General features: G+C 38.4%; 1 protein-coding gene across 6 annotated transcripts in view; it reads left to right on the top strand.

Moving 5' to 3' along the window:
- The window catches only part of SERAC1 (serine active site containing 1), a 60,274-nt gene that overhangs the window by 11,005 nt on the left and 26,394 nt on the right, over positions 1–22,875 (top strand). For 3 of the 6 annotated variants that reach the window (XM_081295469.1, XM_081295470.1, XM_081295468.1), the window contains 6 exons: positions 2,413–2,449; positions 4,165–4,301; positions 5,580–5,669; positions 6,969–7,100; positions 8,859–8,980; positions 10,255–10,383. In XM_081295469.1, coding sequence (XP_081151595.1) covers positions 2,413–2,449; positions 4,165–4,301; positions 5,580–5,669; positions 6,969–7,100; positions 8,859–8,980; positions 10,255–10,383 — 647 coding nt within the window. Of the gene's footprint in view, positions 1–2,412; positions 2,450–3,229; positions 3,376–4,164; positions 4,302–5,579; positions 5,670–6,968; positions 7,101–8,858; positions 8,981–10,254; positions 10,384–22,875 lie in introns of those variants that run through there. The other 3 variants (XM_081295472.1, XM_081295471.1, XM_081295473.1) reach the window with 2 other exon arrangements.

Genomic DNA, 22,875 nt, shown 5'->3' with positions numbered 1-22,875 from the left:
TAAGGATACAATATCCAGTAAGACAAAGCCCCTGTCTTCCTGGAGTTTTGATCTTTAGGATAGATCTGTTTTTAGGGATAGTTCCCTTTCATCTAGAAAATTCTGATTTTGTTTTTTGAGTTTTTTGTACCAGGAATTGAACCTAGGGATGCTTTTCCACTGAGTTACATCCCCACTCCTTTTCATTTTTTTTATTTTTTAATTAAAAAAAAATTTTTTTGGTTGTTGTTGGACCTTTATTTAATTTATTTGTTTTTGTATGTGGTGCTGAGAATCAAACCCAGTGCCTCATACATGCTAGGGAAGCACTCTACCACTGAGCCACAACCCCAGCCCTCATTTTTTAATTTTGAGACAGGGTCTCACTAAGTTGCTTAGGGCTTCTCTAAGTTGCCGGGGATGACCTTGAACTTGTGATCCTACTGCCTCAGCCTCCTGAATTGCTGGGATTACAGGCCTGTGTCACCATACCTGACTGATTCTGTATTTTAAATATAAAATGACAAGTAGATATAGAGAAGAAAGGAAAAGGGAAGAGAGCTTTTCTTTTCTCTTCATTTCTAGCAGAACAAACTCTGAGAGTGGTAAATATTGTGAGGCAGGTCGCTCAGAAAACACCAAGTCCCAGTTTTGTCCAAATTGAAGAGTCTTTATTTAGCCAGCCAGCCGGTGACTCCTCCCCACAGGACCCATAACTGTCTCTGCAAGGAACAGCCCCCAGCCTGAGCATTTTAGGTTATTTAAAGGCAAAAAACTGCAAAACCCACATCCGGGTTGACGTAGCTGCAAGCAAGCAGGTACAGAAGCCGAATTGGGCAGTTAGCAAGACAATGCAATGGGTACATTAGTTTTTTCCACGGGACTCTCCAGGTTGGTATAGCAGCAAGCAAACAGAAGGGAAGTGGGTCAAAATGACCCTAGTTTAGTACAAGTTAGAGAATGGTTACTGATGTCTATTAGATAATCAATCTCTGCAAGGTACATTACCCAAGAAAAATGGAAACCAAAGAGAACAATTATACATTGTATAAGAATTGCTATTTTGTGTTGCCAAGTGTACCATGTTAGACAATTATTAATGGGTACAGAGGTGGGACTTTCCCTTGGGAGAAGCATTTCTCATGATGGAGTCTCAGGGTAAAATGGAGACTGTTTGGTCATTGTCCATTAGCCTGGCCCATAATAGTGAACTTTAGGGTAGGAAGAAAAGGCTCATGAGGCTGTATTTTGTTTAAAGGGTCCAATGAAAAAGAGAAATTCTAGTAAGCAATGGGAGTAGCAATATAGGGGTGTTCCTGGGGTCCCCAGTGTGAGGACAGGAAGGGAAAGTCCATGAGGCCATCTTAGGGTGAAAACTGTAATACACCAGTTAAGGTTGTGCACAGTGTATACAACAGAAACTTGATCACGGTGGCTTAAATTAAATTTCTATTTTCCATACAAAACAGGAAGTCAAGACACAGTTTGGGGCAGGAGTTGAAACTTAGCAATCTTCCTGTCTTCCTGCTCCACTATTTGTGTTGTTCTCATAGTCACAGGATGATTGCTGAATCCCTGGGCATCAAGAAGGCAGCAGGCCAAAAGCCATCTTGTGAGGCTTGTCTTTTGTAGGGGAGGTATTCTCCTCATAGACTTTCACTAATATCTGATATCTGATTGGCTACAGCTGTGTTGCATGGCCAGCTGCCAGGTAGTCTGTGGATTTGAATAATTTTAGATGTATATGTATGTTGGATAAGCAACTAACAGTGTCTGCCAATTGAATTTTTTTAATATTAAAAAGCTATTTTCCAAGTTCCACCAAAAGCATAAATAAATTTATAACATGCGCGCGCGCGCACACACACACACACACACACACACACTTTTTTTCTGACCTATTTTTTAAATGAGGCTACCTACATATAATACTTAACCACCAAACATAATTACTTTGAGAAATGCCAGTTTGTGTTGGCACTTGACAAACATAATTTTTCATCATAGTCCTACCGGTGATAGGGATAATGCTCCCTGTTCCTTTATTTAATTGGTTGTTAACTAAAAGGAGTCAGAAAGGAGGTGAGCTTTCTGGGCGTCACATTCAGTAGGAATCTGGTCCTGGCAGTATGGTTAGTGGATCAGGGTCTATGTTCCCCAGTGATTTTGTTGGAAATGGCATAACGAAAGCTCAAGGAAGGAGAGAGTGAGTATGAAAAGCTATAAATAGGAATTATATTTTTGAAGTTCTTATTGATTGGTTTGTTTGTGTCTGAGGATGGGAAGTCATGTGTTAATAGCAACTGATTGTATTAATAGAAAAATATCAATAACTTTATCTGATTATATATGAAATAAAGACTATTGCCTATTTCCTGTCACACTTTTAAGAGTGGAATTCATCTTATTGACTTTCTCCCTTTCTTTTTTAAGGAAATATAATAAAATTTACTGGATCACTTATTTTAGGGTAAGTTCAACTGCAAAATATCAATTGACCCCATTATATTAATATTTGAAATCTCAGTGGAAGTGATTTATAGGTCACATGCAGTAGTCAAAGGATACGGATTTAGTCATTGGTTCCAACAATTCAGTGTTGTCTTGATCTGGTTCTCTACCTTGAGGGATGTTTTCTCTTTGGTCTAAAGTGTACACTGGGGACTGCCTGCCTTTCCCTGTTGCTGAGGGGAGAGTCTGAGACCCACACAGCCTTCACTCACATAAAGTCACGTCTTATATCAGGACTGAAAGTGAGCGAAGAGGCTGAAAGTCACCTTAAAATTATTTTTGAAAATCCCTAAATCACAATAAAGCTCTAATGAAAGGAAATGGAGGCTGACTGAGAAAACTGACATCTGACATCTCACGCTCCTTGAGAGGTGCCCGCCCAGTGATTGGAGTGTCCCTCTTTCTAACATTTGTTACTTTATTATCTCCCTTTTTCAGGGAGAGGTATAGATGTTAAATGTATGTCTGATACTACTCTACTGAGTTTGCTAATACTTTGTTTCACTAGTATAAATGTAAAATCAGTTCAGATGCTAAAATTATAAAGGAGATATTTGGCATTTTATCCAAACACATACCTTACTTCCTGACATTGTAACGAAAGGCAAAAGTTATTTAGATGGTTTTCCCCTTTGACTCATTCTGCACAGAGGAGAAATCTATACCCTTTTCTACAATGCGGTTTCTTTGTCTAGATGGCAATTGTTTCAGGACTGTAGTGAAAATGTATTGCCCAACTTTTAATGAAGAACATCATCTTCCCTGGAAAACTGCTCAGATGGATCTCCAAGGGAGCAGATGATTCCTTAGAGCCTTCTGTGTGTTCCTCTGGTGTGTCTGGGTCTGGCCTTTGTCTCATCTGCTTGCTTTAGGACAGAAACCCAGGTCAGCAGAAGGCACAGGATAACTGAATTTGCTGAGCCTTTGTGTCTAGATTTACGGAGGTCAATCTAATGAGGAAGAAAATTTTCATGTCAGGATATATGATGGATAATTTTCTATCTCAGATTTAAAAATAAACTTTAGATATAGCCTTTAGGAAAGGAGAAATGTGTATATTCTGGTGATGGGAGTATAAATTGCCTAATCCTTTTAGAAAACTAGTTTGACATTTTCTAGTAAAGTTGAACAGTGTTACGTACTGTCAGGAAGTATGTAATTCTGCTTCTGGATATGTTCCCTACAGGAGTATGTATGTATGTATGTATGTATGTGTATATATATCCTCAGCACCACATAAAAAAATAAATAAAACAAAGATATCGTGTTCATCTACAACTAAAAAAATGTTAAAAAAAGAATACATCTAGTGTGATTCCATTCAAATGAAGTTCAAACACAGGCAAAGCTAAGCTCTGTTGTCTCAGGATGCCTATATAGGCAGTAAAACTAACCAATAGCAAGGACGTTGTTATAATAAAAATCAGAAAATAACCAATAGAGGTGAAAGAAGAGTCAGGATTAGGGAGGGGACACAAGGACACATTGTGGGTTTCTGGGATGCTGTTAGTGATGTTTCTTGACTGGAAAATTTTATGAAGTTATTTGTTATTTAAATTGAGATGTATGTGTGTGTATGCAAAGATTATTTGGATATTATGTATGTTTCCTTGTGAAAATCTTGTATCACATTTAGATTCTGTATTTATGATGAATTTCTTGTTTCTTCTTAAGAGGTTCTTTATTTCTTACATACGAAGTTCTGGCCCTGAAGAAGTCTTTGACATTAGATACTCAAGTGGTAGAAAGAGAAAAAATGAAGTCATACATATATTTGCACCCAGTTCCTTTAGACAAAAGAGAAAATCATGGTAAGTTTATTGTAAAGTTATCTCTTGAAAAGTGGAACTAGTTAGTGAATTTAAAAACAAGTTTCTTTAAAACACGGTATTAAGAAGATAGATTCAGCTCACTTTGAGAATCACTAGATCCTCAGAACTAAGTTCTGAAAGCATGGATTGAAGACCAAATTTTGGATTTATACCTGATTAAAGTTTGTCATTCCTCTAGAACTCAGTGAAGTGAGGACAGCCAGCTGTTTAGTCTGAACCTGCAGTTCCCTCCTCAGTTGGGGCCCTTGGTTCAGAGGCTGGCACTCAGTTTGGCAGGTACTGAAATTCGATTTTCTCATTTGGCCCAGAGATATTTCTGCTTTAATGATTTTACTCCTGAGATGGATTCATAAATGTGAACACCAGCTCACTTATGTTCTGTCATGGAGACTAAAACAACTGCCCTTACTAATTAGGACATTCTCTTTCTCAATGTTTAGGTCACTTGTGAGCCTCTGGGTAACTTAGTGAATATATGACATTTTAGAGCAGAGGGGTGCATTTTCATGCAGTGAGTCAGCCACACTAACTTACAGTTGCTAGTTCCTACGTTGACGTTGTCAGCCAGCCTGTGCCTGTGAGCACATTATGGTCCCTAGTACAGCTCCCCTGACTGTGAACCGTATGTATCACTATGCTAGCTTGTTGGTGTTTATTATTACATTATCCTTCTGTATTTCAGCATGCTTCTACAGTATGTTCATAATTTCAGTTACATAGACAGTTGTTATGACTTGTGATTTATCTATAAAGTGAGGCTTAATCTCATCTCTAAGATATCTCCAAATTTCGACAGGTATGGTGGTGCATGCTTGTTATCCCAGTTCAAAGGCAGCCTCAGCAAAGGCGAGGTGCTAAGCAACTCAATGAGACCCTGTCTCTAAATAAAATACAAAATAGGGCTGGGGATGTGGTTCAGTGGACAGGTGCCCCTGAGTTCAATTCCTGGTACTGAGGGGAGAAAAAAAAAGATATCTTCAAATTTCAGTTCCACGTGGTCCGTTTACAAGGTACATTTTCTTGAATATTTTTAGCCTTGAAGAGTTTTGATAGCTTTGGCTAATGTTCTTGTTTTGTTTTTACTTTTTTCCCTGACTTTGAGAACAACTTGTGTTCCCATAAATAGTTTAGTTAAATTAATAGTAGTAAAAGAAATTTTAAAAATTGATAATAGTAATAAAAAGACAGGGATGCTATTTTATGTTTTCCTTGTGAAAAAGTTTGGAATTAGTTGATTTAAGTTTGCCATCATTTCAGGGATTGCCTGGCTGGCAAGAAAAGAACTTCACAAAGCAGTAAGAAAAATATTAGCAGCATCAGCCAAGATATTACAGAGTCCATTTGCTGGTAAGTAATAAACATTTAACTTGGAACCCTTATCAGTCATCTTAAAGTCATTTGCATAACCACCCTGAGGTTTTTAAAAAAATTCTTTACTAATGTTTTTAATAGGTATGGAAAATTAGTTGAGTAACTAACTCTATTGGGCTGTACTTAATTTTAAGGCTTGATGCCCTGGACAGTTTTCTTCCCTCTTTGTGACTAGATTGTGATTAGTTGTAAATAAATTGAGAGTAAATGTACCTTGTTTTCTTTTTCTTTTGTTAATTGCATTATTATTTTTTAGTTGTTGATAGAACTTTATTTTTATTTATTTATATGTGGTGCTGAGAATCAAACCCAGTGCCTCACATATGCTAGACAAGCGCTCTACCACTGAGCTATAATCCCAGCCCTTAAATGTACCCTGTTTTCTTGACAAGTACTACAGAATTTTAAATTTGTTAGAAAATCACTCCCATGCTTTCTCATAATGAGACTATTGCATAAAAATGTAGATTTTATAATCAGGCAAATTTTATTTTATAATCAGGCAAATCTACAATGTGAAGTTATGTATAAAAAAAGCTGACCTGATTTCTTTAAGTCTTTGTCATCATGAAGAATAGGCAGGAAAACCATCTAGAATTAAAAGAGGCTAAAGAGAATTTATCAAATCCTGATTTTAAAAACATCTTTAAAAAAAACTTGGAAAATTTGCATATGGTGTTACACTAGATTTTAGATGATTTTGGAAGATTATTGTTAGTGTTCTGGATGGGATGATGCATTTTGCAGTTGTGTAAAAGAATACAGGCTAATTTTTAGGGGATGTAGGTTAAACTACTAAAGGGTAAAATGTCATTATGTCTGCAGCTTCTTTCCTAATAGTTAATAGACACCTGCAGGATGATGAAGCAAATATGGCAAGATAGCAGTTATTTAATCTACGTGTGATAGGCATATGGGTGTTAGCACTTCATTCTTTCATGTCTTTAAATAGTCGATCTGTTTTAAAACAGTTTTTTTTAAGGGGGAAAGGAGAAAAAAAAATGACTATGAAGTGAAAGCCACCATAAGCCACTGTTATGCATGTACTTTTGTTTTTATAAAACAAAAGTACATGCATAACAGTTACAATAAATACATCAAAGTGATAGCACTGAGAGCAAACATAGCAATCAATAGGAATATCACTATATGGATTTAACTCTCCTGTTGTATATTTTAAATGTATATAAATTGCCTTCTGAAATAAAAGAAAAGATAAAAATGTTATCTTAACCATCCACCTTCTTGTTTTTGTGTCTTTTTCTCTTTGCAAAGACACTTTTAGCACGGTTGATATAGAAGATCATGAGTGTGCTATGTGGCTGCTTTTGAAGAAGAGCAAGGCGGATGAGAGGACCGCCCGACTGGAGGCCGTGCAGGAGATGTCAGAGACCCACCACTGGCATGGTAAGAGGGCCGTGGAACCGCGGCACACACTAGCTGGGCTCTGGGTTTCTGGTATCAAAGAGAAGGGAATGAGATTAAGGAAGGAAAATAGTTCAGGCAATCTTAATATATATAAAAAATGTATTCAAAATTTGAGAAGAAGCTCCAGTGATCAATAAAATAGGAAACCTGCTGCCTGGTAGCCAGATATGTTTGGTAACAGCAACCTCAAAACTGAGGGTGTGTGTGTGTGTGTGTGTGTGTGTGTATTTATGTAACTTTTTACCAGAACAAAATTTTATTTGATTACATATTTTCTCAAGAGAAATTCTGATTCTTATAGTTACTGCTTAATGCTTTCTTGTACTTTTTTTTGTAACATATATTTTTTAGTTGTGGATGAACTTGTATATTTATTTATTTATTTACTTATTTATATGTGGTGCTGAGAATCGATTGAACCCAGTGCCTCAGACATGCTAGGCAAGCACTCTGCCTCTGAGCTACAGTTCCAACCTCTTGTACTTTCTTTTGGTTCCTATTTAATAAAATATATTTTATTATTTGCTACACCATACTATTATCTTTACTTTCACTTTGATAATCTACTTGGTTCGAATACTAATAATTAGCTAAATGTATCTAATTGTGTGTGTATATTTTTTAAGAAATGTTTAAAATATTGTATTTAAAAATCACGAGTTATATGGTGAAAGTGTTTGAATGAAAGATCAAATCTGCTCTGATTATAGTCCGTGGATTAAACTTTAATTTATTAGTAGTGAAAAATGAACAATGGAAAAAAAACTGATGTTCTCAAAGAAAAGTTTAGTCTTAGAATAAGATCTCTGTCTTCATGTAAGTTAATTTATTGATTGGTTGGTAGAGATAATTATACTAATTTCACTTAATGTTAGTGAAGACTTAGAATAAAAGTCTCTTTCAAAATCTGCCCTCCAGGGCTCCATTCCAGACTTACTGCATCAGAAAAATCAGGGAGGATCCCTTGCATGTATATTTTGCAAATGTACATGACCTTGAAGTATTTGCCCAGTTTATTAGCTGCTGTTATTGAAAAGAATGTCCCTTCAGTGGCTGGAATTTTGTTTTGCTACATAAAGAGGGTATGTTTGAATCAGAGTTCTACCATCTGGAATCTCAGACTAAATATTCATGGATGTCACTGATGCCAAAGTACCATCCCCTTCACCACCAGACAAAGACTTTAATGCAACTTGTGTTTTATGTCATGATCAAATAGCTTTTTTTTTTTTTTTTGGTCATACTGGGCATTGAACCCAGGGCCTCACGTATGCTAGGCAAGTGCTCTGCTACTGAGCTACACTCTCAGCCCTTTTTATTATTTTAAAATCTTGGAACAGGATCCCCCTTAACTGCCTAGGTTGGCCTAGTAGCTGGGATTATAGGTGTATACTACTGTCCTGGCTTAAAAACAGCTCTTGAATGCTGGAATTATTAAAAAAGAAGAACCTATACTGATTCTAACTTACCAATTTTTATGTTTGAGCTTTATTTTTTCCAAAAAATTAGCTGAATCATGACCTGGTCCCCAGATAAATATTAAAGGGACTTGTGAGATCTGTTGTGGAAATGTTGTATAATCAGGCATTGAAAATGAGAAAAAATACTTGGGAAATTTTTTATTATAAACCTGTAGAAAAGTTTAAAAATGGGTGCTTTAAAGTAGTTTGTTCATTTAGTTCTTGTGACAATAATAGGTACTTTGGGTGTTTACAAAAAAATCTCCTTTTACAACAGATTATCAGTATAGAATAATCGCTCAGGCCTGTGATGCTAGGACTCTTATTGGTTTGGCACGAAGTAAAGAGAGTGATCTTCGCTTTTTTCTCCCACCGCCTCCTTTGCCATCTTTAAAAGAAGTAAGTAAATAATATAATCCAGAGTGAAAAACACCTTAACATATTATCTTCTCTGTGGATGCAAAATAAACTTTAAAAAAGTAGTTGTTAGCTAATTTTCACAAGCAAGTAAACTAGGATGTCAAACTGAATGTTAATTTTCATATGAAAATTTGATTCCTCCAGATGGGCTGTTCTTTCAAGATAATTTTCTATCTTTGGGGATGGGGAGCCACTACACCATTAGATGACTTCATATTGATATCTATGAGTCAGTCCCTTGATCTGAGTTTGCCATATGTAGATCAGGTTTTCTCAAATTTAACTGTTGATATTTTGGGCCAGGCTGTATTTTGAAGCAGGCTGTATACCTTGTAGAAGGTTTAACAGCATCTCTGGACTCCATTCCTTAGACACCAACAGCACCCCCTCATCCAAGTTGGAACAACTAAAAATGTCTCCAGACATTGCTAAGTATTTCCTGGGGGTGGGGGAGTCCTGGGTTGAGAGCCTCTGTTTTGAACATAGATAAACATGTTTGTTTGGGTTGGTCTCACTGTTACCAAGTCTGTTTTTGAACTTGTGGGCTTAAGTGGTCTTCCTGCTTCAGTTTCCCAAGTAGCTGGGACCAGAAGTTCATGCCACTACTCCTGACTTAAAGTATGTTTAAATGAAACTCTTAGAAGCTTCTATGTAAGCTGTCAGTTCTTAAAAAATAGAAAAGTGAATATGTAAGATATTAATTAAAAGGGAAAATGAGATAGTAAAGAATTTTGGATTTAAAAAGCAATCACTGGGGCTGGGGTTGTGGCAGAGCACTCACCTAGCATGCATGAGGCACTGGGTTCAATCCTCAGCACCACATAAAAATGAAATAAAGATATTATGTGTCCACCTATAACTAAAATAAATAGTTTAAAAAAAGCAATCACTGGTTAGAAAGGGTATAATCATTTAAATTTTTTTTAATTTTTAAAAATTTTGTTTATTTATTTATTTATTTTGAGTCAAGATGTCAAAAAGCCTCTGAGGTGAAAGTTGAGAGTTAATATTTTGCAATACGTCTTTCAGATGCAGTAACAGACAGGAAAGTATAGAATTCAAAATTAAGTGTTTACCTGGGTGGGTAAGTGTTTTCAAGTCTAAAAGCACTAATTTATCTCTGCTAATATATAATATAGTATATATGTATATATTTGTGTGTGGTTTTTTTTTGTATTTTGACTTTGATTCTTTGAGGTTTCTTTATACTCAGCTGTTGAGTTTGTTTATATTTTCTTTTCCTTTTATTTCAGGATTCTTCCATTGAAGAAGAACTCAGACAGTTGCTGGCTTCTTTACCTCAAACAGAACTAGATGAGTGTATCCAGTATTTTACATCCTTGGCCCTTAGTGAAAGCAGCCAAAGTCTGGCTGCTCAGAAGGTTTGCTCATTTATTCATTCAGGAAATATTTTTTAGTTCTTACTCCTTCTAACGTATTGTGACTAGTTCTTAGAACCTTAGAACAGCCATTTGCCCAGTTACTGAATAAACAGACTGACTTCTGGTTTGTGCTATGCATTGGGCCAGATGTCAGGGAAAACAGAGAGTCATGTAAATAATCAGTCACAGAAGCATGCAAGAGAGGTACAGGTTTTCAGGCCTGGTGGCACTATAATCCTGTAATTCCAGTGAATCAGGAGCTGAAGCAGGGGGATTGCAAGTTCAAGGCCAGCATGAGCAACTTAATGAGACCCTGTCTCAAAATAAAATGTAAAAAGGGATGTAGCTCAGTGGTAGAGGTTGTAGATTTTTTGCAGAACACATTTTTCCCTGTGCTGGAGGGAAAAAAAGGAAAAGAGGTGCTTGTATAATTTCACTTTTGGGGGGAATCCATTCCTGTTTGTGCTGGCATTAGCTCTCCCTTATGATGGATTGTTTCTTTACATGGGCTGAGCCTTTTGACTGTGAGTTTACTTTTGACCAAAGTGTTTGCTTCCTGTGGGACTTCCAGGCACCATTATAGATGTCCCCCATAGAGCTGTTTTGTGTTGGTTCTCCTGGGTGCCCCAGGAGTTTTACTTTTATAGATCTAGATCTTTATTTATTTATTTATATTTTTTTGTACTGGGGATTGAACTCAGGGGCACTTGGCCACTGAGCCACATCCCCAGCCTTATTTTATTTAGAGACAGAGTCTCACTGAGTTGCTTAGCACCTCACTTTTGCTGAGGCTGGCTTTGAACTCATGATCCTCCTGCCTAAGCCTCCTGAGCTGCTGGGATAACAGGTATGCACCACCATTCCCAACTAGGACTAGATCTTTACGTTCATTTCTTAGTTTGGAACTTCTGTGGCACTGATGTAGTATAAATTCAGATTTATCATGATCTTAGGATTGTGATTTTTTGCAGAACACATTTTCCCCACCCAAATCCCTGAGCAACAACAGGCTTTCTTGTTGCTTTCATGGGCAGGAGGGAAGAGTTTTTCCACACCCCCTGTTGGAGAGGAGGCAGCTATTCAGGGCCTTTCTTTGTGCAGAAATCTCAAATCGAGCTCTGACAGAATGAGACCTCAGTGTGTTCAGATCCCATCTCCAGAGCCGCCCTTTCCCTTGATCACCTCCTTTGCCTAGTGTTGACTTTAGTTCTACCCCATCTTTTCTTTTTTTCTTTAGAGCTTGTCTAAAGAATATTTTAAATAATTTTTTTTATACTTTATCAAACATCCTATATGCATGTGGTGAGAGGGTCCAATAGAAGCTGAGAATGCTGTCTTGCTGGGTCCAGGAGGCTTTCTTTTCACATCTATATCAACTCATAGCACTCATACCTTTTTTTTTTTTTTGTAATTTTTTTTGTAGTTGTAGATTGATAGAATGCCTTTATTTATTATTCTTATTTTTTAATGTAATGGTAAGGATCAAACCCAGTGCCTCACACATGCAGGGCAAGTGCTCTGCCCCTGAGCTGCATACCTCTTGACTAGAGGATGTAGCAAGCTCCTTACCTGTCTCTTCAGTTCTTTTTCCTCCCTACAATCAAAGGGATTTTTTTTTTTTTTTTTTTTTTTTTTTTTGAGACAGGGTCTTGCTCTGTTGCCTAGGCTGGTTTCAGACTCTTAGGCTCAAGTGATCTTCTGCCTCATCCTCCTGAGTAACTTGAGACCACAGGTGCACTGAGCTTTTAAAGAGAGATTTTTTTAAAAAACATTAGTTAAGACAGGTGGTGCGGCTCAGGGATAGAGCACTTGCACAGCATGGGTCAGACCCTGGGTTTGATCTCTAAAACCAGAAAAAAATAAAACAAAACAGATTCTATCATGCCCCCGTGTAAGTCCTCTAGTGGTTTCCCATTATGTGTTAAATTCAAGCTCTGTATGTTTTGTGCTGATGACGGTGGACCCTTGTCTGCCAATGTGGCTGCTCCTAGGGATAGAGCTGAGATTGATAGGAGGATGCCAGGAGGCGATTACAAGACATAAAGTTGTAGCGGCAAGGATGTGAAAACCCAAGGAGAGTCTGACACAGGGAAGAGAACAGAGCTTCGCTGAAGGTCAGTCAGGTCAGAGCTCTCACAGTACTTCCAGGGGCACCCAACTCCCCTGGAGATGGAAAAGTCACCCTGATGCAGATTTTCATGTTGTCCCCCTCCCCCTCTGCTTCTTGTGCTCCTAATGTTTCAGCTGTGGGCCATTCACTAGATCCACAACCAGCACGAAACCTCCCAGCACAATCCCACGGTCGTCTTCCTTGTATGTCCAAGGAAGGTGTCCTGGATGTGGCGTCCTAAACAGCCTCCTACTTCAGGCCCGTCTGAGGCTGTCGCTGAATCCCAGTCTTGTGCTCTCATCTCAGTATTTTTTAAATAAAATCTTACATCTCTAGGAGAAAAATAAATAATAATGATGTAATCTACTCAAAGAGGCCAATTTGCTTTATCAGTAAAACAAATCATAATATTCTATATTCTTTCAGTGGAATGACTTTATCTTTTTCTCATTTTACCTTTTATGAAAAATTAGGGATGCATCAATATGTAGTCTAGTATACTTTGTATAATTTCCCCTTTGGGGCCAGATCTAGAATCACTCCAGTGAATTCTAACCAGTGTTATTTTTTATGTATGCTCAAGATGCCATTGCCTGGTCATGACAGCCCTTCCTTGGGCTGATCTCCTTAACCTTTTAATTCCATTCATGAGGTGCCTGTGAAAGTACCTTTGTTTTCTGACAGTAAGCTGTCCCTGGCTCTCTGGCTCCTCCCTACCCTGTAACATGTATGGGCTACTTTTTCAAGGAGATCTGGTTCTTCTTAGTGGAAGGTAGAGTATAGAACCCATCACTAGAAGGACATCTTGCATAGTTGTACATGAGGGTAAAGCAGGTAGACTGGGGCCTCAGACAGCCAAGTAACAGGGCAGAGCAATGACCTTTTTCTTAAAAGGCCTTAAATCCATGATGATATTTCCTCTTGAACTAGTGTTTTTGTTTTGTTTTTTTGTGGTGCTGGGGATTGAACCCAGGACCTTGTACATATGAGGCAAGCACTCTACCAACTGAGCCTATATCCCCCAGCCCTGAACCAGTTTTTTTTTTTAAATAACAGTTTTATTGAGATATAATTCACATACCATAAATTACCTATTTGTTTATTTATTTGGTTTTGTGAATTGAACCCAGAGGTATTTTTATTTCTTTGGTTCTGGGAATTGAACCCATTGAGCTATATCCCCAGCCCGTTTTTATTTTTATTTTGGGACAGGCTTGTGCTAGATTGCTTAGGGTTTTCTTACATTTCTAAGGTTACCTTAAATTTGCAATCCTCCTGCCTCAGCCTCCCATGTTACTGGGATTATAAGTGTACTGCACCATGCCCATCCATACAATCCTTTTAAAATACACAATTCATTGGATTTTACTATACTCATGGAGTTGGGCAGTCATCATAATTTAATCCAGCATGTTATAACCATCCGAGGAAGAAGGCCAGTACCCATCAACATTCACTCTCCACTCCCTTCCTCTTCACCCTGTAACCACTGATCTTTTCCGTCTGTGGTTTGCCTATTGTATTTCATGTAATGGAATCACCTCATGTGTGACCTTTTGCCTACACACCACTCTGTTGGGTGTCCTCTAATTCAACTCAGTTTTGATACTGTCTGCCTGGAGATAGCATTAAACCCATAGGTTGAGAGTTCTGCCCTGAGACTGCCCTTACCTCAGGTGCCAACCACAAGCTGCAGGTTGTTACCTGCACTTCTGATTGACTCTTTAGACATTGGGTTCCCATGAACTCTTCCTTCAGGTCTGATTAATTTGCTAGGATGGTTGTAGAACACAAACACGTATACTCACCAATTTATTATAAAGGACACGAGAGAATAGTCAGATGGAAGGGATGCCAAGGGCAAGGGGTGGGAAGGAGCACAGAGTATCCATGCCTTCTGCATACCCCTCAGGAAGCGCCACATGTTCTGAACCCTGTCCTTTTTGGGGGGTTATGGAGGCTCATTATATTGGCACAATTGACAACATGATTGGCTGCAGGTGATGGGCCCAATCTTTAAGCCCCCCTCTCTCCCAAAGGTTTGGGGTTTGGCTGCTGAAACTCCCAACCCTCTAATGCTACCTTGGTCTTTTTGGTTACTAGCCCCTTCCTGAAACTATATGGGGACCCTAGCCACCAGTCATCTCATTAGCATACAAAGGTACTCTTCTCACTCTGGAGATTCCAAGAGTTTTAGGAGCTGTCTCTCAGGAACCAGGGCAGAGACCAAATGTGTATTTTTTTATTATTTCCCAATATCAACATTCATGTACAAGTTTTTTTTGTTGTTGTTGTTTGTTTTGTTTTTTTTAAATCAGGGTCTCACTAAGTTGCCCAGTCTGGCCTTGAACTTGCAATTCTCCTGTCTCATTCTCTTGAGTAGCTGGAACCATAGGCAGGTGCCACCATAACCAGCTCAACATTTTAAATTTTGAAGAAGTTAGATTTATATATTTTTTTCTTTTGTTATTTGTGCTCAAGAATGGGCCTGTTATTCTCAGGAGTTTCTTACCTAAATCTATGTTTCCCTTTTTATTCTCAGGCTCTCCTTTTCATCTGGAAGCCAGGGAAAATTTTGGCAGGCCCTGTTTAACGCTTGATAGTTTGGGCATGGCCATGTCCAGGCTATTTATAGACAGGGTCATGATGGGGACTTGGGTGCTCTGCTGTGCTCTGCTGTAGCCCCTCTGCTACATTCCCATGCCAGACCTGATTCCTCACCTGGTTACTGTGTGGTTAGTATTCCTCTACCTTTCATAAGGTTCTGTTTTTACATTTCCTAACATTTTCCAAGTGAAAAGAGAGAAAGTGCTTTAATACCACCGTGCCACTTTACCCAAAAGTTATAGCTTCAGCCCCTTTTCTCTCCCCTTCCCCTACCCATCTCATTTGGCTCATTTTAAAGATTTTTCACTAGCAGACTGATGTCTGAAAAAGTAATTCATATGACTTTTTTAAAAATTATTTTCTTAGTTGTAGGTGGACACAATACTTTTATTTATGTGGTGCTGAGGATCGAACCCTGGACCTTACACATGAGAGACGAGCGCTCTACCACTGAGCCACAGCCCCAGTCCTCATATGACCATTTTTTTTAATTGATTTTATTATTTTTTAAAAATACATGACAACAGTGGAATGCATTACAATCCTTATTACACATATAGAGCACAAATTTTCGTATCTCTGTATATAAAGTATGTTCATGTCAATTTATGCCATTATACATGTACTTTTTTTTTGCATTACAATTCTCAATACACATATATACTACAATTTTTCTTATCTCTGTTTGTATATAAGGTATGTTGACACCCATTTCAAGTCTTCATACATGTACTTTGTATAATGATGACCATCACATTCCACCATCCTTGCTAATCCCCTTCCCCCTTCCTTTCCCTCCCACGCCTCTTCCTATCTAGAATTAATCTAATCCTTCCATACTCTCCCTACCCCACTGTGAGTCACCCCCCCTTATATCAGAGAAAACATTCGGCATTTGTTTTGGGGGGATTGGCTGACTTCACTTAGTATTATCTTCTCCAGTGTATCCATTTAACTGCAAATGCCATGATTTTGTTCTTTTTTAATGCTAAGTAATATTCCATTGTGTATAAATGCCACAATTTTTTTATGCATTCATCCACTGAAGGCCATCTAGGTTGACCCCACAGTTTAGCTATTGTGAATTGTGGTGCTGTAAACATTGATGTGGCTGTGTCCCTGTAGTATGCTTTTTTAAGTCCTTTGGGTATAGTCTGAGAAGAGGAATAGCTGGGTCAAATGGTGGTTCCATTCCCAGATTTCCAAGGAATCTCCATACTGTTTTCCAAATTGGCTGCACCAAATTTGCAATCCCACCAGCAATGTATGAGTGTACCTTTTTCCCTACATCCTCACCAACAGTTGTTGTTGTTTGTCTTCATAATAGCTGCTATTCTGACTGGAGTGAGATGATATCTTAGAGTAGTTTTGATTTGCATTTCTCTGATTGCTAGAGATGAGCATTTTTTTCATATATTTGTTGATTGATTTTATATCCTCTTCTGAGAAGTGTCTGTTCCGGTCCTTGGCCCATTTATTGATTGGGTTATTTGTGTTTTTGGTGCTTAGCTTCTTGAGTTTTTTATATACCCTAGAGATTAGTGCTCTATCTGATGTATGAGGGGTAAAAATTTGTTCCCAGGATGTAGACTCTCTGTTCATCTCACAGATTGTTTCTTTTGCTGAGAAAAAACTTTTTAGTTTGAATCCATCCCATTTATTGATTCTTATTTTTAATTCTTGTGCAATAGGAGTCTTATTAAGGAAGTTGGGCTTAATCCCACATGATGAAGATTAGGGCCTACTTTTTCTTCTATTAGATGCAGAGTCTCTGGTTTAATTACTAGGTCCTTGATCCATTTTCAGTTAAGTTTTGTGCATGGTGAGAGATAGGGGTTCAATTTCATTTTGTTGCATATGGATTTCCAGTTTTCCCAGCATCATTTGTTGAAGGTGCTATCTTTTCTCCAGTGCATGTTTTTGGCACCTTTGTTTAATGTAAGATAATTGTAATTTTGTGGGTTAGTCTCTGTGTCCTCTATTCTGTACCATTGGTCTACTGGCCTGTTTTGGTGCCAGTACTATGCAGTGGTAGCACACTTGCCTAGCACACATGAGGCACTGGGTTCAATCCTAAGCACCACATAAAAATGAAATAAAGATATTCTGTGTCTACCTACAACTAAAAACTAAATATTAAAAAAAAAAAAAAAGAATATGATCCAGGGCTGGGGTTATGGCTCAGTGATAGAATGTTTGCTTAGCATGCATGAGGCACTGGGTTTGACCCCCAGCACCACATTAATAAAAATAAATAAATAAATAAATAAAATAAAGGTATTAAAAAATAACAATATGATCCAAGAGCTAGACTAGGATTAAGCATTGCATGTTTTGATCTTGTTTCTTTAGTCGCGTATCTGGGAAATTTCTTCAGCATTAATTTCCATCTCATCCCTGTCTTTGAGGAGTGGTTTATAGAACGCCCTTCAGTCTAGTGTCTTACACTTCTCTATGATTAGGTTCAGATGTTCATTTATTACAGGGATATGACCCTGGTGGTTTTGTAACCTACTCAGTGCATCACATTCAGAAGCCCATGATGCCAGTTCCTCCCCCTGTTGCACATGTTAACTTTGTCCAGTTGGTTAAAGTGACATCTGCCAGGTTTCTCTGCTTTAATGTTAATGTTTTTATATTTGTAATGAATATGAGATCTGTAGAGAAAGGAGATACTTTGAGACTATGAGATTTTTCTGTGCTTCAAACTTCCAGCCCGTGGTCTTAGTATCACCCCTGTATGGGGAAAAAAAATAGTGCTTTTTCTCCATTTAGATTATTTCTTACTCACAAGTTAGTATTCTACATAAGGAAAAGCTTTCCCTCATTCATCCCTCCATTTTTCTTGCATTCTTACTTTCTTATCCTTATAGGCTCATACATTATTATATTGATTTGCTAGAGATGATGATATTTAGAATATTCCATATTTGGCTGTGGGAGGAGCCCTTTAAGGTTGGCTCCATGTCTTTTGGAATATCTGTGTTATTTTTGGAGTACTCCTTATTTTTTGGATCATTTTAAACATTTCTTGCTGTGGTACTGGGATCAGTTTATTCTTAAAGAAATTCTAGTTCATTTTAGGTCTGGTTGAATTTAGAAGCCAAGCTCTGGGGTAGGTAAGCTCATTGCTGATAATGTTGCTTTTAGACCCTTTCAGTGGAAGGAGCTGGGGAAAGTGGAAGCTTTATATGTCTCAGTTTAATATGTAAATTTTACGTTTTAATTGTATATCAGTGTGAATGCTTTTATGCTTAGCTGAATAAGATTATGAAAATAGCGGCTGGGGATGTGGCTCAAGCGGTAGCGCGCTCGCCTGGCACGCGTGCGGCCCGGGTTTGATCCTCAGCACCACATACAAACAAAGATGTTGAGTCCGCCGAAAACTAAAAAATAAATAAATAAATATTAAAAAAAAGATTATGAAAATATAGACTAATATGCTCATGTGTTAATCTCAAATAGTTATTACTAGGGAATTCTGAAAAGCAGTGTAGATTCTGGATCATCAGTATGAGAAAATGCAACTTCTCTGATAATTGACATTCAAAGGAATAATAAGTTATAATCACCTTATCAGATGGCTGTGACAAATGTGATGTGATATGAAAATATCTGTGCTTTCTACTGCTGACAGAGCCACACCTGTGGTTTATTGAAGTCAGAGTCCAGGTTGCCATCTGGATACTTGGAGTCAGTCACCTTGTCCCCGTGTACAGTCTCCCTAAGAGGACCTTAGGTGCCTGAAGGAACAACTGGGGACCAGAAGCATAGCCATTATGAATGGAGATTTATTTATTAATTTTTAGTTGTGGTTGGACACAATACCTTTATTTTATTTGTTTATTTTTCTGTGGTACTGAGGATCAAACCCAGCACCTGGCACATGCTAGCTAGCGCTCCACCACTGAGCCACAACCCCAGCCCCAGAGATTTATTTTTGATGTTATTGTCAATCTGTCTGGAGTCTGGAGAACAGTGGATAGGGTGCATCAAGAGGGTTTCCCATCACAAGGCTTTTAGGGGCTTGGTGTAAGAATGGTCGAGCTAAAATCTTGTGGTCCGGAATTATCAGTCAGGTGTCCCTTACTGTACACACAGAACAGATGACGGGGTTTTTAGCCCCCTGTTTCCTCCTGACCTGCGGGAGAGATGGGGAAAGCACGCCCTACCAGGACTAGCCAAGAAAGGCAAAGGTCGACTGGCCGCCGGCACCCAGCCCTCCCTCACCGGAGGACTATCAGACGGGCCAGGGAGACCAGTCAAAACAGGATCTCATTTATTGAGAAAACCCACACAGCTAATATAATGTACAGGACCCAATCAGGATAAAGGTCAGCAGGGTGGGGAGAGTTCATGTACACCCATCCTACAGGCCGTAATGGGAAACAGGGGCCGAGGGTTCTGAGCCTATCCTAGAGGTCATCTGATTTTTCGTCACCACCTACAGCACCTCCTCCTGGCTGATTGCCAGGCGCCATCTTAGCCACATGTGGCCCCAGGACCAGGAAGCGGGTAGCAAGTTAGCAAGTTAGGTTTCCTCTTTTCTGATGCAACATGCCCCACATGTTACATCATGCCCTACAAACAGGTATGCTTCATATATATTAAATATATATGAAGAATATCTGTTCTGTGTGTACAGTAAGGGACACCTGACTGTTTGACCCCTCCCTGCACCATACAGAACCCTCCATGAACTCAGGGTCTGGTTTCTAGAGTCCTCTACAGAGGAGGAAGGAGCCAGGACAGAGGGAGGGAAAGTAGGTGGAGGGGAGGGGACGTGGAATTGGAAGAGGACCTGTGGCCTAGGGTAGGTGTAAGTAGCTTCACAGGAAGTTAACCCCTGTAACTTCCTAGAATCTCTATGAAATTAGCTTAGTCTTAGTCTTATAAGAGAAAACATTTGACCTTTGAGTTTCTGAGTTTGGCTTGTTTCACTTAACATGATATTCTCCATTTCCATCTCTTTGCTGGCAGATGCCATAGTTTCATTCTTCCTTATGGTTGAGTTGAACTCCATTATGTATATACATCACAATTTTTTTTGTTGGCAATGTTTTCTTTAATTCTTTTTAGATATACATAACAGTAGAGTGTATTTTGATGTATTATATATACATGGAGTATAATTTATTCTAATTAGGATCCCATTTTTGTGATTGAGCATAATGTGGAGTTACACTGGTTGTGTATTCATATATGAACATAGGAAAGTTATGTCTGATTCATTCTACTCTTTTTCCTATTTCCAACCCCTGACCCATCCCTTCATTCCCCTTTGTCTAATCCAATGAACTTTTGTTCTCCCCCTCCCCATTATTGTGTGTTAGTATCTGCATGTCAGAGAGAACATTTGGACTTTGGGTTTTTGAGATTGGCTTATTTCACTTAGCATGATATTCTCCAACTCCATCCATTTACTGGCACATGCCATAATTTCATTCTTCTTTATAGCTGAATAATATTCCACTGTGTATATATACCACATTTTCTTTATCCATTTATCTGTTGAAGGCTCTTAGGTTACTTCCATAGCTTAGCTATAGTGAATTGAATTGCTATAAACATTGATGTGGCCACATCATTGTAGTATGCTGACTTTAAGTCCTTTGGGCACCAATTTGCAATCCCACCAGCAACATATGAGTGTACCTTTTCCCCACATCCTCACTGATATTTTTTATTACTTGTATTCCTTATAATTGCCATTCTGACTGGAGTGAGATGAAATCTTAGAGTAGTTTTGATTTCATTTCTCTAATTGCTAGAGACGTTGAACATTTTTTTATATATTTATTGAGTGATCATATTTCATCTTTTGTGAAGTGTCTCTGTTCAGTTCCTTTGCCCATTTATTGATTGGGTTATTAATTGTTTTGGTGTTAAGTTTTTTGAGTTCTTTATATCCTGGAGATTAATGCTTTATCTGAGGGGTAGGTGGCAAAGATTTTCCCTCATTCTGTAGGCTCTCTCTTGATTGTTTCCTTTGCTGACTCACAGTTTAATGCATTCATTCATCTATTGGTGGGCACCTGGGTTGATTCCATAATTTAGCTATTGTGAATTGTGCTGCAGTAAGTATTGAGGTGGCTGTATTGCTATGCTGACTTTAGATCTTTGGGGAAAATACCAAGAAGTGGGAAAGCTAAGTGATATGATGCTATGGATGGAGATTTCTTGAATGCCAGAGGATGTGGAAACCTGCATAAAGACATAAATGTTTACGCAGAACGGGAGGTTGTGAGCTTGCTTTCAGATAGATGGGCAGGCTTCCTTGCTTTTCCAAGTTCCTGCATGCAACCTGTGCAGTTCAAGGAATGAACAAACCACTGTCATCCTTATAACTCCCAGCCCTGACTCTGGCTATGGGTGAATCTGCTTATTTCAAAGTGCTTTTTTCCTAGGCGTGTAGACATACCTCTCAACTGCCTCTCAACTGTCATACCTCTCAACTGCCTTCGCCTTGGCTGGCTTGAGCATTATGTCTTCACTGCCTTCTGACCTGTTCTTCCCACTCTCCCTTGTGCTCACTGTGCTTCTGCCACCTGGCCTCCTCTCCATTCCTTGAACTTGCTGACTGTGTAGCTCCCTGTGCTCTCTCTGTCTGGAACCCCATGCCTCTGGGTACATGTCACATGCTGCCTCCCTGTCAGCCTGCAGATTCAGCAAGGAAGCTCCTCCGAGACCTTCCTCGTATCTCAAATGTCCGTTGCTTATAGTGCCCTTCATAGCATGCTTCCCATTCTTTATTTATATTTTCATTTGCTTGCTTATTTATTTAATTCTCTCCCAGTAGTCAGTAATCTCCCCAGTACCAAGTACAGAATTTCACACATAATATTTCCTCATAAGTATCCATCAAATAAAGAGCCATAATATTGCTAAAAGAGCTAGATCATGCCCAGATTTATATGTAGCTTAAATAAATAACAAGTGTGATATTTCCATTATTAATCAAAGTACTTTTACATGACAAAGACAAAAATAAAAGTAATCCTAAAGATTATGCTTAACTGGAACTTAGATTATGTGGTAAGAAGACATCCATTTAATGTATTAAATCATTCTGCTGTTAAAAACTTGTTGACAAGTGAAAAATACCCTGTTAAATCAAAGTGACATTGAGACTCATTTTGAGGATCATAATTTTTAAAATTTCTACATAAAGTACTTGGACATACCTATGATTAATATATAATATAGATATAAGTGCTTTAGTACCTACTTGGTTGATGTTTTCTCTTATACTTTAGTAAGCTGTTTTTAAATTTTTATACCTTACCCTTCATTGTGAACATTCACTCTTCAGCTTTTCCTATGCATTTCTTTAATCCTTAATTCATTTTTTTGGTTGCATCTAGAATTTGATACAGCATTTCTTAAATCTTTACGAATTTATTTACTCCTGTTATATTTTAATCCAGTGATAAAGTAGCAGTTGTATGTGTGTTTTCATGTTAGGAGTTAGAATGCAGTCCACATGGCCATCCCAGGACTGAGCACCTCTACATTCCTCCCTTTTGCCCATGCTTACTGCCACACAACCTGCCAGCTCACCAGTTTGCCAACAGCAACTGTGGAATTGGAATTGCACTGTTATTTCATGCCACAGAAATGATCAAGAAAAACTAAAATCCTGCATGTTTTTCTTTACCTTAGCTCCTTTCTTTCCTTGGGGTATTTAGTGTAGAAAGTGGTCAGGTGATTTTAGTATACAAAGTGGGAAGAAAGGTTTGGGGGAGTCAGGTTGTAGTGGTAAATCTTTTTATTTT

Source organism: Spermophilus citellus (genome assembly GCF_964194105.1).
Source record: "Spermophilus citellus genome assembly, chromosome: 5".
In the NCBI taxonomy this organism is placed as follows: domain Eukaryota; kingdom Metazoa; phylum Chordata; class Mammalia; order Rodentia; family Sciuridae; genus Spermophilus; species Spermophilus citellus.
Note: the sequence above shows the minus strand (reverse complement) of the source record. Positions and strands in the feature narration are given on the sequence as shown.